Source organism: Anastrepha ludens, chromosome 6 (assembly GCF_028408465.1).
Source record: "Anastrepha ludens isolate Willacy chromosome 6, idAnaLude1.1, whole genome shotgun sequence".
Classification (NCBI taxonomy): Eukaryota; Metazoa; Arthropoda; class Insecta; order Diptera; family Tephritidae; genus Anastrepha; species Anastrepha ludens.
Window position 1 is genome coordinate 9,684,583 of NC_071502.1, and position 19,307 is coordinate 9,703,889.

General features: G+C 33.1%; 1 protein-coding gene across 1 annotated transcript in view; it reads right to left on the reverse strand.

Moving 5' to 3' along the window:
• LOC128868044 (serine protease filzig) overlaps positions 1-8,392 on the reverse strand; it is a 107,209-nt gene extending 98,817 nt beyond the window's left edge. Inside the window, exon 1 of the mRNA XM_054109765.1 lies at positions 8,140-8,392. Within this exon, the coding sequence (XP_053965740.1) occupies positions 8,140-8,392 (253 nt within the window). The remainder of the gene's footprint in view (positions 1-8,139) is intronic.
• Positions 8,393-19,307: the final 10,915 nt, after the last annotated feature.

A 19,307-nucleotide genomic window follows, 5' to 3' on the forward strand; every position in this document is an offset into this window, starting at 1 on the left:
CATTTAGTAATTTAGTGTGAAAAGTGTTTCACTTTTTAAATAGCAACAAAAGCGCGTAGCAAATTCGGTTTTTTTGTTTTTATTTTGTTATTTTTTTTTTTCAAAAAATGTTGAATGCTGTTGTTGAGATGGAAAATAAAAGTAAAAAAATATACTGCAATTAACACTTGGCAAGTGTTCAGTAAATATAGACAAGAAAGTAGTTTGAAAACTTAACGCGCAATCCGCGATGAGAAATGTAGAGCTAAAAGAGGTTTGAGATTCAAAAAAAGACGAGTAAGTAAAAAACTAAATTACTAATATTTTTTTATTTATATAATTATTTATTTATTCAGTCTAGAAGCTGCCTACAGACTAGTTTTGGTTAATATTTTGAAAATTTATGGCATTAAGTCTTTAATATGAGTGTTTTCTTCCCCACTATAAAAGAGTCTTTGGTTATATTCTTGGTTTATTTCAGACGAAACTACGTGAACGCTTAGGAACGGCAGCCTCTTTTATTTTCATCTTACCCCACTATAAAGAGTTTTCTATAATATAATACATCTTTTGCGAAGAAAGTCTAATGCAAATGACAATAGGTTTACTCAAAAGCCAATAAAATTATTTCCGAGAAAAATTTCAAAATTATGTTTTTTTATTTAACAGTGCGAGCAAAGTACAATACAAAAACAAATAATTAAAGAAAATAATAAAAAAATATATAAACACAAAAATAAAAAAAAAATAAAAAAAATTGTTTTCGTGATACGCTGTTTATTGAAAAAATTACAATACAATGTTAGCCCACAATTTTTTTGGCACTTATCGACAGCCAGTTATCTAATCTCAAGCACAGCATCTAATTTTAAACTTTCCACTTGCTATTTTAGGAGTTGCAATCGCTTGAATCGAATTTTTTTTTACATTTTTCGGAAGAAAAACATCTTAAAAATATACTATAAAAATTTCAGATTTTAATTATTTTTAAAGTTATAGCTAAAATAAGAAAGCGCGCCGTAGTTGTATGAAAGCGTGTGACACGCCAGCAGCAGCTGCTCTGACCGTCTTTAAACGCATTTTTCTCAAAACCATGTTTTCGAAATTTCGGGGAATCACTGATTCAAAACTATTCAACCGATTTGGCTTAAAATTTTACCCGTTATACTAGACACACATATCTAGATCCCGGACCTTTAAAAAATTGAATTTTTTAATAATAAACCATTTAATTTAAACAATTTATGAAGAAAAAAAATTAGATTTTGAGAATTTATTTCACAAGCCCGCAATTTTGTTTTTGTTTTTATATTTTTAGGTATATTTTAGGTTCGGGACCTAAAATAAAGTCTACAAAATAATAATCCCTTTGAATTATTTATTTTAGATGACTTTGGAAGACTGTGTGTTTCCCTGAACCAACTCATCTTTTTTTTAAGGATTCCACTTTGACGTCAAAAATTTTAAACAAATTAATATAAAATTAACTTTAAAATTTTTTTTTTATATACTTCAAAACACCAAAAAAAACATGTAAAAACTTTAAAACGATCGCGTTTTTTTTTGTTTTTAAAGATTCATGAAAAAATGTCGAAATTTCAGTCGTTACACCGGACTACTACCTTGAACCTGTAGTTGCCAAGCAAAATTCCTTAACCCTTTATTGCATGAATTAATAAAGCGTTGAAACAAAAATTATATCACGGTGGATATAACTTCGTTTAAATATCAATAAGATATATTAAAAAAAAAATAAAGAAGTTTTGTATTGTGTTTAGTTTTTATAAAGAACCATATACATATAAAAAGTAGTTGTATAGTATAGAAAACAAAATACATGGGTGATTTAACCCTGAGTTTTCTAGGAGCCACCAAATCTCTTGGTGCTCCTGGGCTCGGACTATTCAAATTTAAATTTAATAGAAAACAGTTGAAAAGCGGAAAAATTATTATCCATCGAGAAAGATAAGTATAACATCTCCATGAAAATATCTTTTTTTTTGCCAAAAATTGCTTACACTTGATTCAGTTATCGCTTTTTGAAAATAAATCACTGGGACTTCAATTCTGCTTTTCCAACCACTTGCACAAAAGTGATGTTATTTCGAAATTTCATAAATTCATAATTGATAAATATATATTTGATGGATTCAAATAGTTTAAAGTGTTTTGTAATACTTGAAATTTGAAAAGGTCGAGTCAAGGAGCACCAGGAGATTTGGTGGCTCCTAAAACACTTAGGCTAAAAAGATCATTTTATTTAACTCCTAATATTAGTTTGGAAATAAAATTGAATCAAAACTGTAATACCATACATGGACTCCTATACGGTAAATGGTTAAGGGTTTTTGATTTTTTCAGCCAGATTGATCATGAACTTGAGGGTGATCAAGTTATGTGTGAAAACTTATAATTTAGCTTTTTTTAAGTTTGCAAAAAATATAGTCGCGCTATACCTTCAAAATTCGTAAGTCTTAGTGACTTTAAGACTAAGTTGGCTACATGAGAGATATTTCTAGCTGATTAGTAATTTGCCTGATATCTATGTACTGTGTAGATACACCAGATATGCTGCAGATTCTGCAGTACTAAGACCCAACATTTCTTGCACTTCTTCTAGCTCTCACTATTTAAAAGCCAGTTTTGAAAAAGTACCAAAGAAGCCTCTTGAATTCATCTTTTTGCTGCAATCGAGTCTCGCATTCCAGTTACTACTTAATCAATTAATTTTAATTTTTGATTGACTAAAAAGCAAATTTACTCGAGTTGTTACTTTAGGTTTAAAAAAAGTAAATAATTAGCGCTTACACTTCTGTTAGGTTTTAGGTCTTTGACTAAGCTTCTCCTCCTATTTGTGGTGTGCGTCTTGAAGTCCTTCCACAAATGAAGAGACCTGCAGTTTTAAGTCGACTCCGAATGGCAGATATTTTTTACGAGGATCTTTTTCATGGCAGAAATGCACTTGTTGGTTTTGCCACTGCCTGCCGAGGGGCGACCGCTATTAGAAAAATGTTTTTTTTTCTTAATTTAGGTGTTTCACCGAGATTCGAACCGACGTTCTCTCTGTGAATTGCGAATGGTTGTCACGCACCAACCCATTCGGCTACGGCGGCCGCCATAATTGGAAAAGTCGAACTTGCTTTATATACTCAACCTAACGCTATAGAAATTTTCTTATTGCAGAGTTAAATTTTTGATTAATTTTTGAGCTGTGACGGACAACATTGTTATTGCCACAAATTTATTATTTCTTTCTTTATGTATTCATATATCTAAACGAATTATTGTAAAAATAATTGAAATGTAAGATGCAATATTTATAAATAAATAAAGCATTAATACTACTACTAAACAGTTCATTTGGTTATGGATATTTATTTTCTCATTATTTACCAGCATTAGTAGAAAAAGTAGTCCAACATTAATATCTACAAAATTAGCGTATAAGTATTCATATATCTTTCTAAAGCTTGGGATATTAAAAAAATTAATCGTGCATTAAATGAACTGAATTTCTCACATTCTTCGCTTTCCGAGTGCGTAGCTCTGCCGGAAGTCGAGGCGCTTAACTACAGTGAATGAAGCCTGTTTTGTGTGCAGTTGCGATAGACCGGCGATAGTTACGCACAGTGCGCTCCAGAAAATTTGTGTGCGTGTGGCTCGCCTGCTATTTTCTAATTTTAAAGCAACAATTTTACGTTGCAATTTCACATTTAGCATACGCAAAGATACGCAAGCAAGCAGATGGGCCAGTGTGGCTGCAACTGGACTAACTTTTTTTGCTGGTGGTGAAAAGTTATGAAGATTTCATGCTTTTTGTGCAGAACTTTTCGAAAAATTTTGGGGTACGCAGTTGTATTTGATTAAATGGAACAAAAAAAGTACGAATTTGATTTTTTTAAATTTTTCTTTGCGTATACCCTCCTCGAATATTTGAGATTTTTTACATAGAAAAAAATACCAAATAGCGCCCGTAAAAAAATTGTCAAAAGTCAGCGCAGTTCTTCGGCCATTTGGAACTTGCACTTTATTATCGCAAAATTCAATACTTGAGAGTTTCTAGAAACACTGTTTAAAAGGTGCGAAATTTCGTTTAACATTTTTTTAACTTTTTTATTGAATTTACAAAAAACGTACAAACTTGAATTTAGAGACTTTTGTTGGACAATGAACTATACTTGCGTCAACAAATTATTAAAATTAAATGAGAAACAAATAAAAGTAATAAATGCTAAAATTTGTCAGTAAGCCTTTGCGCTTCACGCATTTAACGCACCATTTGTTGGTGCTTGTTAATGCTTTATTTATTTATACTTGAATCGCTAAGTTGAATAAAAATTCAAAATACCTTCAAAAAATATATACATTAACATGATTACTTAGATTAGGCGCTATGTAGCACCTAGGAACCACTAAAAAATATGTAAAGGGTTTTCCAATAACAGGTGTTAATGGTGAAATAATTGCGCTATCGAGAGATGAATAACGATTTTTTATGGCCAGAAGTGGATGGTATTGATCTGGACAACGTTTATTTTCAACAAGACGGCGCTACGTGCCACTCAACGAAACCATTCACATTTTACGGGAAAAGTTTCCGGACCGTGTTACCCGTCGAAGAGGTGATCACAATTGGCCACTGAGATCATGTGATTTAACACCTTGTGACTTTTTTCTTTAGGGCCACGTGAAAGAGAAGGTCTACGCCAACAGCCCAGGGTCGATTCAAGACCTCAAAGATGCAATTCGTGAGGCTATCGAGGACATAGGGCAGCCACTTTGCAATTCGGTTATGGAAAGTTTCATGAAAAGGATATTGTCCTGTAAGCGTAGTCGTGATGGTCATTTGGCTGATGTTATTTTACACTATTAATGGCATAATAAATGGCGGTCGCCGTAGCCGAATGGGTTGGTGCGTGATTACCATTCGGAATTCACAGAGAGGACGTTGGTTCGAATCTCGGTGAAACCAAAATTAATAACAACAAAAAAAAACATTTTTCTAATAGCGGTCGCCCCGCGGCAGGCAATGGCAAGCCTCCGAGTGTATTTCTGCCATGAAGAAGCTCCTCATAAAAATATGTCTACCGTTCGGAGTCGGCTTGAAATTGTAGGTCCCTCCATTTGTGGAACAACATCAAGACGCATACATAGGAGGAGGAGCTCGGCCAAACACCCAAAAAAAGGGTGTACGCGCCAATTATATATATATATAATGGCATACCGTCCTCTTTAGAATGAAATAAACATCGGATCATTTATATGAAGAAATAGCATTTTTCTTTCAATATCAAAATAACACCTCTTATTGAAAAACCCTTTATATATATTTATATATTTACACTTAAAAATGGTATCCCCTGTGTTTGAGTTTGACTCCCTGTGAACACTACGAATATTATAGATATAAGTTTTCGCATATACATGTACATATATATATATACAAGGCGGCGCAAAATTAATCACCCTATAAATAAGTCCGCATATTTATTTCATGCTGCCGATACATAATATACATTTTTTTATACAAACAAAATCTCTTACGACGGAGCATTTCAGTTTCTCATATTCGATGAAGGCGACTAAGTACGAAGCCTAAGCCCAATTTATTTGCTGTACAAAAAGTAGGTTATTGTAAATTAGGACGAGGCAAATTTATGTGGTAAGAAACAAAATGAAAAACAAACGAATATTTAACTAAAAATTAGGAAGAAGCCAATTTATGCGGTAAGCAGTAAAACTAAACGCCCAAAAGGCACTCGATGGTCAGTCAGTTCTTCGAGAATCAAACTTCTTGGAAATCAAGGTGCTTCTGGAGTCTAAGTTAATGTGAGTGGGAACTCAGACTTGTTATGCTTTTTTATTTTGGAAATCACTACCACTCCGTGTGTGTATATAAGAAGCTAAATTCTGCCGCATTGCGTTTCTTAATCTTCAATGAAAAGCTAATTATTGAAGACTCGTGGGTGATTCATATGACTCGATTTGGGTGGTCGTTCATACAGCCTGTGACAAAACTATGTCATCTCAAAACTTTGACCACTTTGACTTTTTTTTAGTATTTTTGTTTTTGGGTGTTCAACAGTTTTTATAAAAATACTACGCATTGGCTATTAAAAATCATTTAAGTCAAATTGCAAGATGTTCAGAAAAATCAAAAAAATTACACAAACATTTCATCATACTTCCGCAGTTTTTAATTATATTAGAATTTTTTTCATGAAAATTCAACATAATTTTTTAGCAGTTTTAAACTTGCAATTTATTATAGCAAAATTTATTAACACATAAAGGTTAGATTGGGTAGTGATGGTTGCCCAGAGAGTGGGCCCACTTGGACGAAGAAGTTTGGTTGATCCTTTGTGATACCATTGCAAGAGGGGGAAAAGAGGTGAAGGAAAAAGAAAAGAGGACGAAAGGGAAAAGGATGGGGAAGGTTGAGTGTTTGTGGACTACGAACAGTGACTAGTCTGCGGTTGTGTTCACCTCTTTATGCTGCTGATGAAATTCATCAGATTTTTGTTTCCAATACCTGCTATATCAGCAGTCGCAGAAAAGAAATGAGAACCAAGTTGCTTGAATCTTAGTCCCGCGAGAGATAGGGCAGCTGAGGAGCAGGTGCTGAGATGATTCCACCTTATCCTCCATACAGCTGACGCAAAAAGGACTCGAAGTAATTCCGAGTCTCACGGCATGTATACCCCGCGGACAGTGCCCCGTGAGCATAACACATAAAACTGCATTCTAAAAGTGTTTCTAGAAATTTTTATTAAAAGCGCTGGAATTGGCTATGAACGCTTGTGGAATTTTCGAATTTTTGTCCGAAGCCTAAAAAAAAAGAAAATTTGGAAAAATTTCAAATTTTGTTAAACTGTTTATCTACATAATTTTTTTTCTTTGTTTTCCTTCTTCACTCCACTCGGAATCATAGGGCCACGACAAGACTCAGTCTTGCCTTGGTTTTGTTAATCTATTTGCTTTCTGACCTCACCTACCCTTGATTAGCCTGCCGCTTATTTAAGTAGTTTTAAGTAGAGAAAAAGAAAATGATTGCTTAGCTATCCGCCGGGGTTTCCATATAAAAAATGTAATTTTTATATATCAACCAAAAAACCTTCACTCTATGAAGTTGAAGTTCCTCATATAAGTTTTTGACATTAGTCTCATTTTAAGATAAAAAATTATATTGTGAAAACAAACTCGGTGTTTGGCGCTGTTTGCCATGATCTCGGTAAATGACTAAACTACCAGCCGAATCTTGAAATCCAAAACTAAAACTAAATCTATTTTTCATCCTAAAGAAACTGAAATCTCGGGAGTTTGTCTGATTACTCTAACCAAACTTGGGTAGGAAATTTCGCCACAAAAAAAAAAAAAATTGTTTTTTGAAACCAACTGCAATCAACTTCGGGCTGGCGGTTTTTCCGCCTGGTGAAACTTCCTACACAAAAGTTGTTAAAGAAGTGGCCCAGGAACAGTAGGAGAATACCATAGTTTCACGCCTTTATATAGTAAATTTGTTGACTCAATTACTTCACCTAATGCAACCCTTGCCATTCTACGGCAAGATTAATTTTGAACCGCCAATTCAATGCACCTTATTGGAAATAGGCGCTATTGCTCACCACCAAACCCCAAACTCTCTAGCTTAGAGGGTACCATTTCATTGTATCGACTTCACTTAGTAAAACTGTAGGTATACCAAGAAAGAGCTCAAGATCGATTCAAAATATTTCTCACTAACCTATTGAGACATACTGCGCCTTTTCTTCACATTGGTTCGTACTCCAAATGTACTTGAAAAGTTTAAATGAGAGTTTTTTTATATTTGCTTTGATTACTCATTCTCGTTTAAGCGCCTAATTGTGCCACTATTCATGGTAAGTCACATGCACTCGTACATATATGGACTAAAAATGTCAGCAAAGTCTTCACTCAATAGGTGCAATCAGTTTTGGTGGTCTAAGCTGTGCTTTGTTCGAATTCTGGAAAATCGTATCAATAACTCAATAAATGTCTTCACACTTAATGAATTCGAAAAAAATAACAGCGCGACACTTGAATACTTTCATACCTTTTCCATTGTGTGAATATAACAATAGAAATGTAGAAGAGTAAAAAAAAAAAATTATAAATAAAAGTACGTCAACTACTACTTACCGCTGTTATTCACTTCAATTGGCTGAAATCCATTTGTCGCTTGCACAAATGCGGCTATTATGCAGAGGGTTGTTAGCAGCCACATGGCAAAATTGATTGATGTTGATTTGGAGGTCAGCGTACGCGCTACTGCTGTCGTTGTTGCTGTTCTTGTTGTTGTTGTCGCTGATGTTGACTTTTTGATGCTCTTCGCTGTTATTGCTGTGGATAGCCACGCGCTTCGACGCGTCGCTATGCTAACCCACTTCAGCATGCCAACGTTGTGTCGAAGTGCCAGATAAGAACGATTTCCACGGCACGGAATTTGCAAAAACAAAATAAAAAATATAAATATTTCGTTTCTTTTGGTATTCGTTATTGTTTGGTGCACGTAGATTTTTTTGGAGTATTGCTTTTGAATAAGATTTTGGGGTTAATATGCGATTTGTTAGTCAGTTATTTTATTTTTGTTGAAGTTCTGCATTCGATTTTTTTTTTAACAGAAAAGTATTCAGTTCTACGTGAGTTCTTTTAATTATCGCGTTTTTTAGCACAGAAAGAAGGCACAGAAAGGTGGAAGAAATTATCACTGTAAAAAGGAAAAGTGGAGGATTAAGTAAAATGTTGGCATTTTTCGGTACTTTAGTTATTTATTTTAAAGATGTGTTATTTGAAAAATGTATGTTTGTATGCATTTATTTTTTCTAAAGTATTTTTTTGCAGAAATCGCATGTTTGTTGCAGTTTTTATTTATCCACCGATTTTTGTAAAGATTTCGAATCTATATTGAAATAAAAGAAGTACGTAAAAATGTAGACTTTTAAGACTTAGCTCAATTAAGTATAGTAAAAAAAAATAAAATAAAATTTAGAAAAATAAATTAAGTCCTTTTAGTGAAAATTTAAAGTTTCTTCATGTCGAACCTGAGTTTTTTACATCTGAGTTTAGTGAAAGACGTAAAATAAAAAACCAGAATTTAAGTAAATTTTGTTTCAAAAATTGCTCTGGAATTTAAGTAAATTTAAATTCTTTTGTTACGAAATTAAAAAATGTTTTAGCAAAATTGGTTTGCTTCAACATTGCCTTTGGCTACAATACGAAAAATCTAAAATTAAAATTTGAGTGAAAATTATTTTTTGAACCTCAATACGAAATTTACCCGTTTTTTTTTAAGGGGTTACATGGGTTTCGTGGGTTCAAAATATCGAGTTTTTTTTAGCTTATTCATTTCTACAACATCTCACGAATATTATTATAAATTTTCAAGTCGATCCGAATAATGGTTGCGGAGATACAAACTTTGGAATGTGTGCGCTCCAAGCCACTTTTATTGTTACTCAAAATTTTAAATGCGTTTTTCTCGGAACCGTGTTTCCAAAGTTGGTTGTCAAATGTTCTTGAAAACTACTCAACCGATCTTGATGAAATTTTACACAGGTGTTCAAGATACAATTTACTCATGCTTGAACGAAGAATATCGTTTTTTTTTTTCAATTACAACTATTTAAAAAAAACCAAAATGTCAAGAAAATTTGACCGAAATTTAAATTTTTATGGAAAAATGTCTGCCAAAATCCCAATTTTTACTTTTTTGTTCTCTCCTTCGTTAAGCATGAGTTTATGGTCGTAACTAAAACACTTATTTTTGTTTTTTAATTTTTGATGATCCTGTCAGGAGTTATGCTGACAACGCGGATGCACCTTTTTTTCGGGGGTCACCGGGTGACGTCATTCACAATGTAGGAGTTTTAATTTTTTTTTTGAAAATTACAAAAATTATTCTTTAAATATGTATCTATAAGACAGATAAAAGTTCGAATTAAATAAATACTTTTTTTCATAGAAAAAAAAAAAAATTGAAAATAGGTCTTTTTTTACCCGGCGAAACCCATGTAACTCCTTAAGAATATGGAATTTTTTTTAGGAGTATGAAAGGAAAATTAAAAATTTGTTTGAGCACAATTATACTAATTTTTCTCGACATGTTTTCCTTTTCTGGAAGACGAAAATATAGAAATAAAAACATGTTTTAAAATTGAAGTTAATTTTTTTTCAACATTGGTCGGAAAAATAAGTAAATAAAATAAGTAAATTTTTATTTCGTTTACGAGAATTAAAATTTTTAAAGTGAAATTTAGTTTTTTTGAGGTTTACATATGGAATAAATATGACAAATTTAAGATTAAATTCTTCTTTGAAACTTTGTCCATCATTTACCTAAATTTATGTATGCTTTGAAGAAGATGGGGTCTTCAATTTAAGCTTACATTATAGCTGTATAAGACGATTGTACGACTTTTTTTTATCAAATAGTTGGGTAGTTTGGTGGAAAGCTTTAGGGAGAGGGTACAGTACCAAATTACTCGGCAGAATATAAAGATCAGCCTGTGCAAAAACGGTCGGTGCAATAAGATCTTGTCCTAGAGAGGCTCTCAATGCACTGACACACGTTATTCCAATAGACCTACATATAAAGAAGACGGCAACAATGAGTGCATTTCGGTTAAATGAAGCGGGTCGTTGGAAAGAAAAAACGTATGGTCATGCCAGTCTATTATTGCGACAAGCTCAGCTAATCACGGTGAGGGCTGACTATATCGTCCCGACGGTAATATTCAATAGGAATTTTTCCACTCTCTTTCCATCTAAGGAGAAATGGAATAAGGTATTCTCTCTAAAGAATTTCGACACTACAGTCTATACGGATGGCAGTAAAATGGGCTGCGGTATTGGAGCTTGTATATATTCTCACAAACTTAAAATTGAGAAATAAAATACTGGCAATTGGGGAAGCCTGTAGGCTAATAATAACAGATTTCTCTTTTAAGGGCAATATCGCAATTCTTTCTGATAGAAAAGCTGCAATCCAGGCACTGGGATCGGCTACAACAACCTCTAAAGTGATGGAACAAAGCAGGAATAGCCTTACAACCTTGAGTGAAAACCATAAAGTTACCTTAATCTGGGTCCCGGGACATCGGAAGATTAAAAGTAACGGAAAAGAAGATTGTCAGATGAACTGATAAGAGGGGGATCTGTCTTGAATAACGCTCTAGCAGAATCGGTATTCACACCATTAGGTGCAGTCAAGAGTACAATTTCCCAAAAATACCTCCGAATCGCGGATTGTAGATGGAGAGATCAGTTGAAATTCATTGCTAAACATGAAGCGACGGGTCGCCTGTAGACTAACGGCAGTTATATCTGGCTTTTGGTATATTGGAGAACAAGCAGTCGATACCCATTTTGGCATACTCACAACACGTACTGGCACAGTTGTAAACAACCGGAGAAAAAGGAAACAATCTTCCACTTCCTCTGTGAATGCCCTGCCCTATGGAAGGACAGAATGCTAACCCTGGGCCAACCGCTGTTCGAGAGTCTCGAACAACTGTCTGGCTTAGACGTCAACAATCTAATAAGGTTCTTAAACCGCACAGACTGGATATAGTTATGCTGTAAATAACCGTTAAACAAATTGGTAGCGAGGATGTGGCAACAAAATGGTGCGGAGGCGCTAGTTGGATTCTGGAAGAATCACCACTCAAACCAACCAACCAAACCTAAATTTAAATTTGTTACGAAAATTAAATTTTTTTCCAGGCAAAATTAAATTTTTTTGACAGACTTTTGATTTAAATTTAAGTAAATTCAATTTTTTTTCCGATAAATTTTAGATTTTTTCACATATTTTTTATTTCTGTATGTTACGTAAAATATAAAAATAAAATGTAAGTACATTTTTTTTTAATTTTTCAATAAAATTTAACTAAATAAAAAAAAAATTGCGGAAATAGAATAGATATGATATTTTAAATAAAATACATTTTTTTAAATGTTTCTTGTTTCTTCAATACATTTAAAAACTTTTAAATTAAATTCTTTTAAGATGTACAATTTTTTATTAATATTTAATTTTTAAAATTTTTGTTGACCTTTGTTTTCTTAAATAAGTTAAACCTAAAATTTTAGTTTAGAAAATTTGTTTAAATTAAATTTTAATGCTTTGCGAAAACTTGATAATTTTTCAGGCAAAAGTAAATTTTTTTTACTAGGTTTCTTTCAGAAAGAAATAAAACTTAATATTGAAGTTTTCAGTGGCCTCATAGAGCCAATTTGCATGATGTGACTGCTGTCGTGGGTACATACACACATCTAAGAGAGCCCATTTTACAGGTTCGCCTATACTAAAATTAGGATGAGAATTGAACATTTGTTCTTGGACCTTTGCTAAAGCTATTCAATGGCAAAAAATGTACGCCGAAAAAGATGACAAGTTTCCTGTCAATGGACACCCTTTTCTTAATATTCCCAGCAGAAAAACTAATTTTTCGCAAATAATCTGCATTACGGATACTCCTGCATATTTCCATATATGCGTGCACATAGAGAAATAAACTCTAATCACTGTTTGCTACTGTTTGCTGAACTCATAAACTACGCTATGTGGTGTGCTGCTGATGCTGATGCTGTTGCTCTGTTATTGTCTGCTTATTTTTGTTTTATTGCTTGCGAAAAGTACCGCTACTCTCATGTACGTTCAATCATACGCTTCATTCAAAACGCATCGACATTTGCAGAACATTACAACAAAACAAGACTGACAACAGAAAACTGGAGGTTGACTGGCTGGCTGCAAGGCTGGTTGGCAGAAGCGCGAACGAAAGACTGAAGCAACGAACTTGTTTCGATGCACTGAAGCGGCTGAACATTTTGCTACACAAACTTTATTTTCTCCAACTTAATTATTGGTGCTAATGCTGCTGTGTGTATGTGTGTGTGTGTGTGTATTGATTGGTTATGTTGCTGCTTGTTGTTGTTGCTGATCTGTATTTTTATTAAAGAAACGCATGAGCTGGCTGAAAATGCCGATTCGAGGCGTTGAGTGGCAAATGCGCTGGCAAAACTGATAATTTATGCGCGTTAAGAGAAAGAAAGAAAAATGTATAAATAAATTGCAGTGGCAGTGAAGCTGAATGGCCAAGAACAAAAATTATTGCAACAACAATAATGGCAATAAATAAAAATGCATGCTTGCATATATTTGAGTTGCTCGAAAAAGAAAAATATGCCTATACGTGTACATGTGTGTTTGTGTGTGTGCGAAGCGAAGGCGCAACAACAGTATAATGAAAGAAATTAATAGCAACCATCAAGTACAGAAAAAAATCTGCGCAATGCAGCTACTATTTACAACAGGAACAACAACAAGGGCAGCAACTACAACAACAATAACACTAGTGGCAAGCGAAGAACGGTGTTGTGAGAGTAGAAAAAAGTGGTAAAAAAGGTAAAGCGGGCCAAAACTACATACGTACATGCACGCACCTATACATACATTCATACATACATACATATACACATGCCTAACTGACAACGTTTGCCGGTCGTGATAACTGCACGTCACTTAACATAAGCCAGCCGCTGCGGAAAACAGAGCGCGGGGCATCCAGTTGTGTTATTGGGCGTATGTGTATGTGTGTGTGTGTGTGTATGTGGCGTTGGCTATCAGCGACAACAGTTTGTTGCTGCAGGCGTTCTGCTGGTCCGGTAAACTAACTGTGTTCTCGAGCGTTTCGCATGCAAACCAAGCTTGGAAACGGAGGCGAATCGCGCCGGGTCGGGCCATGCGGAGCCAACAAACTGGCCAAAGACACTAATTAACACATTCTGAAATGTCTGTTATTTACATTTGCATAGCTGCTACAAACGGCGACAAAGTGTGTTTTTGAGTTTTTCACAAGTTTTTTTATTTTGATTTAATAGGAATTTTGTTTCTTTATTAAACTGCGCGCTTGAAACGCGGTTCTTGGCGTTGTGGGAATTTGAGCTCTTTTGTTTTTGCCAATAAAACAAACTGTCTGGGAATAGCAAAAGATGATGCAACTCAAAAACAGAAAAAAGAAAGCACAAAACACAAAACATTATTGAACTTAGAAGGCTAATTGCGCAACCTCATTTTATGCTAAATTTTACAAGCAAAGCTACTAGCTTGCTAGAGCCATGCAATGCTGAAAATAATTAAATGAACTTAAAAATTCCAGCTTGTTTGCCCTTAGGTTAGGTTAGGTTGAAGCGGTTGTCCTGTGGGACACACTCAGGCTCTTAATTCAGTGTGATGCCGCGGGGAGCTTGCCCCTATCTCTCCTAAAACCAGTGTGTGCTTTTCAAAAATTTTGGAATATCTCTAATTTCTGCACAACTGAGATCTTTCAACTCATTAAAAAATGGTTTACCCAGAATAGTAAGCCTGCGTCTGGATAGAGCAGGACAATGGCACAGAAGGTGCGAGACTGTGTCTTCCTCTTCCTCATCTAGATAACTTCTACAGAAGTCATGTTTGCACATCCATCCTTTGGTGTGCGTGTCTATCTATTAGGCAGAGTCCCGTTATGACTGAGATCAGTGTGCTGCAACTGTGTTTATCCTGTCTTAGCAGAAATTCTGCGCGTTTATAATTGATAGTCGGCCACAGTTGACGGGCGATTTTGCAGCAGGCTTCATTACGCCATCTTTCGTTTGCTTTTCTTATAATTTCTTTAAGGATGAGTAGCTTATATGTTTGTAAGGGTTGTTTGACCGTAACAAGCACGGAATTAGCTATGGAATAGTAGGCTGTTAGCTTAATAAAGACGATTTGGACCACCATTAATACATAATCAATCAGATGGGACTCCAAGGACAATTTCTTCATCCTATAGTTCCTCAACATAATGTAAAATCGGCCAACCAATTGAACCCAAAAAATGAAAATTTTTAATTTTTTGGGAAAAAATAGATTAATACTTTATAACAAATATTAACCCGACTAAAGTTTAGAAGCCGAATTCGCTGGTTGGACTAAAAGTTCTTATTATTTGGTTCCAAAACTTAAATAAGAAATTTATTGCAGTTCTATCCCTGTTTTAGCCGCAAATCTTTTTCTTACAGGAAGAGAGTTATATACAAATCGCGTGCGTCTTGATGTTGTTGCCTAAATTGAGAGATCTGAAGTTTTATGCAAATCAAATGGCAGAATTGCATTCAGATATTTACCCCTGCCAAAAGCGACTGTATTACAGGTGATGGAACAAAGAGCTGTAGGAACTTTATAGTCGCATAGACATAGCGTAGCGAACAAAGATCCAGCCGCTTCGTTGGCTAGGTTATGTCGTCCGAATGGATACAAATGTTCCAACTCTGAAAGTATTCAATCGTACCAGCTGGTGGTAGCAGAGGAAGAGGGCGGCCTCCTCTGCGTTGGAAAGATCAGGTGGAGAAAGACTTGGCTTCACTTGGTGTGTCCAACTGACGCCGGTTAGCACGAGAAAGAAACGATTGGCGCGCTTTGTTAAACTCGACCAAAATCACGTAATCAAGAAGAAGAAGAAAGAGCGACTGCTAGTTGAAAGGAACCTTTTCTGTCATTTGACGTATTATGCATCCAATGAGTTGCAAGCGCAAGCCAACTGAATTATAATTACTCAGAAGCGCATTCACACACAATGGCCTAGTGAACGAAATAGCGTATGCCTGAGAAAATTAACGACTCGAACTACTGAGTTAAAAACAATTTCTTTCCTGTTATTTCGAACTTTTCTTTCGCTGGTTGCACCGCATTTATATTTCATTGACAACCAAATATAAAAAAAACACTTATGTGTTGGGTCTTAGGAAAACTAAGTAATTATTTAAATTGATTTTCCTTGCTTCGAAACCACTGGACACTTCCTTTGCTTTGCCAAATTATTATTATAATTATCTGTTCTACTGAATTAAGTTTTTACATATATTAAAATTTCACATAAATGCAAGTACTAACACAGGATTTTAATAAAGTTAGTGAAATTTTGTTTACAAATCGTTGAGCCTACTGCCGAAATAAAACATAATAACCGTAAATTAAGATTTTTATCACTTTTAAGGCAAATAAATCATTAAACTTAGAAAGTGAAGCAAACTGAAACCTATGGCATTGCTCTGGTGAAGCGTTATGCCTGTTAGCAAATCGGTCGAAGCGTTTCTTTGCACATTGGAAGGCATAAATAAAGTGTGTATTTCTCGCTAATTCCCTGTAAGTATTTGAATATAACTCGAAATGCTAAGGGAGTCCCAATAAGAAGCTGAGTTTAAAGTATTAATAAAAGAAGTCGAAAAATAGTCGGAGAGGAGTTGTTTTTCAAAGACTTTAAAAAGAAAAAATTTTCTAAAATTTTTTAACAAGAAAAAAAATTTATGTTCTATTAAAAAAAATTTTATTTTTCTCCAAAAAAAAAAAATAGTTTTCTTTGTTTTTAAATTTTCTCCGAAAACAATAAGTGTTTTGGAAAAACATTGTTCGCCATAAAGTTTTGAAAAAAAAACAGGAAAATAACTCTTCTAGAAAAAGTTTTGGTTTCAGAAAAACATTGTTCGCCATATAATATCAAAAATAAAAATTACTTTTTGTTTTCCCAAAAAAACTTATTTCTTAATTACTTAACTCTAAAATAATTATAAACAATATTAAAAACAAACAAAGGTGTTTGTTGTTGTAGTAATTTCAAAATTATAAAAAAATGTTTCCCAAAATGTGTCTCAAAACATGTTTTTTTTGTTCAAGATTTTTGGTCAACAATTGTTTTCCAAAAAATTTTTTGGAAATAAATTATTTCTTTAATTATTTTATTCTAAAAAATGATATTTAAATGTTGAAAATAATCGAAAGATTTTTTGTTGTAGCTCGTAAAAAAGAAAAAAAAAATGTATCTGAAAGAATTTTGGAAAATTATTTTTTAAACTATTTTATTGAAAAAAAAAAATTACAAAAAAATGTTGAAAAGAATCAAATTTATTTATTGTTGTAGTACTTCAAAAATGAGGAAAAAATTTTCTCAAAATATTTTGAGGAAAAAAAATTATTATTTTTAATTTATTTTATTCTAAAAGATTATATAAAAATGTTGGAAAGAGCAAATGAAATTTGTCTTTGTAGTTGTTCAAAAATGACAAAAAATGTGAAGAAAAAAAAAATTTTGTAAATTATTGTATTCTAACGGGTGATTTTTTAGCTATTATCTTTTTAAACAGTTAGTTTCGTGTTTTGTTTCACTGTCAAACATCTTTAGTTTGGTCTATAATTTAACCATTAATCGTCTTACAAACGAACAACGCTTGCAAATCATTGAATTTTATTATGAAAATGCGTGTTCTGTTAAAAAAGTTTAAGATCCACTTTTTTATCGAAAAATTGTGTTCAGCGACGAAGCTCATTTTTGGATCAATGGGTACGTAAATAAGCAGAATTGTCGATTTTGGAGTGAAGATCAGCCAGAAGAATTGCAAGAGCTACCAATGTATCCAGAAAAGGTCACGATTTGGTGCGGCTTATGGCTGGAGGTACCATTGGACCGTACTTTTTGAAAGATGTTGCGAATAGTAACGTAACTGTGAATGGTGAGCGCTACCGTGAAATGATATCCAACTTTGTTTTGCAGCAGCAAGACAAATGTTGAAAATAACCAAAGACATTTGTTATTGGAGTTCTTTAAAAATGAGAGTGAAATGTTTCCCAAAATATTTTGAACAAAACACGGTTTTTAATTATATGATTCACAAAAAAAAAAAAAAAAATGGAAGGAAAACAATTATAAGTTTTCAAGTTACTTTATTCTAAAAAAAATTTTGAAAAGTACCAAAGATATTTGTTGCCTAATTTTTTAAAAATAGCAAAAAACAATCTATTTAAAAAAAATTTGTATCCAAAAAAATTATTTTTTATTGCCAAAAAAAAATATTTTGTTTCCAAGATATTTTGTTAGGAATAAATAGTTTAAAAAATATTTTTTTTATAAATTTTTATATTATTTTTTAAATTATTTAATGTTAAAAAATCTTTTTTTAGTTTTTCAAATATGACAAAAAAATGTTAGACAAATAAATACAATTTTCTTCCAGAAATTAAAAAAAAAGTTTAAAAAATTTGAAAAGAAGTAAAGATATTTCATTTTGAAAGACCTTTAATGGGAAAGTTCGTTATTTGCAAAGTAAAAGAAATGATCGGCAATGATTTATTCAAAATATTTGTGAAGTACTCACTAAACAATTAAGGCAATCAAATAAAAATCCAACATGTTTGGAAATAAAGAGGTGCTCAGTCGTGGTTTCAAGAACTACCGATTAAGTCATTTCGATTTAATACATTTCACAGTCTCAGGCTTCAGTCAACGAACTCAATCTCAGTTTTGAGCCGTTCAGCTTAACCAAGTGCACTTCAATGTCTGAGTCTTCAATAAAAATATCCTAAAGCGATCATAAGCAACAAAATAAAAATAAAAACAAATATGTTAACTTCTTGTAGAATTGTCTACGTAACCCCATTCAACCTTTTCCTAATCAGTATTCTTCGTTTTACCCTTAACAAACAGCCTTTCGCCTGATTTCAAATTAAATTTCAGGGAAGGGAATATAAGTGATTTGAAATTTCAAAAAAGGAAGCAAGATTGTTACAAAGTGGAGCTCAAAATAGATAATGAACTCTAATGGCGAAAAATTACTAAATGGTGAACACTCTGAAATAACTGTAGTGATCTTTCCATCAGTACTTCGACTCCCTAAATATTTATAATTTTACAGCCACTCAAGCGACATGACTAGCGATTGATTTTGTACTAAAAAATATAAATATATTCATGATTTACTGAAAATTTAGTAAGCAAATTGTATAGGTAAAAGGGCTGCTTTCAAGCGCGCCGTAGCAATTTTTATGTGAAATATTTTTTCACTAATATTTTTCGGTGTTTTTTCACAGCAAAATCAGCTTAGGCCTAAGCCTTTAAAGTTTTTAAAAATGTTAAAATGTATGTATTCATATATTTCATGTGTTGTATATATTAAAAACATTTCTTAGAATCCATTCCGCTTAAGTTTTTTAGGCAACACTGTGAGTGAGTGAGTCCTGTTTTAGTTTCAGAAGCAACTATTTTCTGAATAAAGATGAAATTGTTTCTTTTAATTACAAATTTATTTTGCAAATCCTCACAACATTTTATTGAAGTTTTTGTTTTTTATTTAAATTTTTTTTGTATCTGTTTTTTGTAAATGACTACAGCCATTTCACTTAAAATTCATTTCCAGTTTTCGTAGAATCATTTCCCAAACCCTTTAATTCACATTTAATTCACTTATAATTCCATTTTAGAGTTACCTTTATTGAATTTATTTTTTATTTT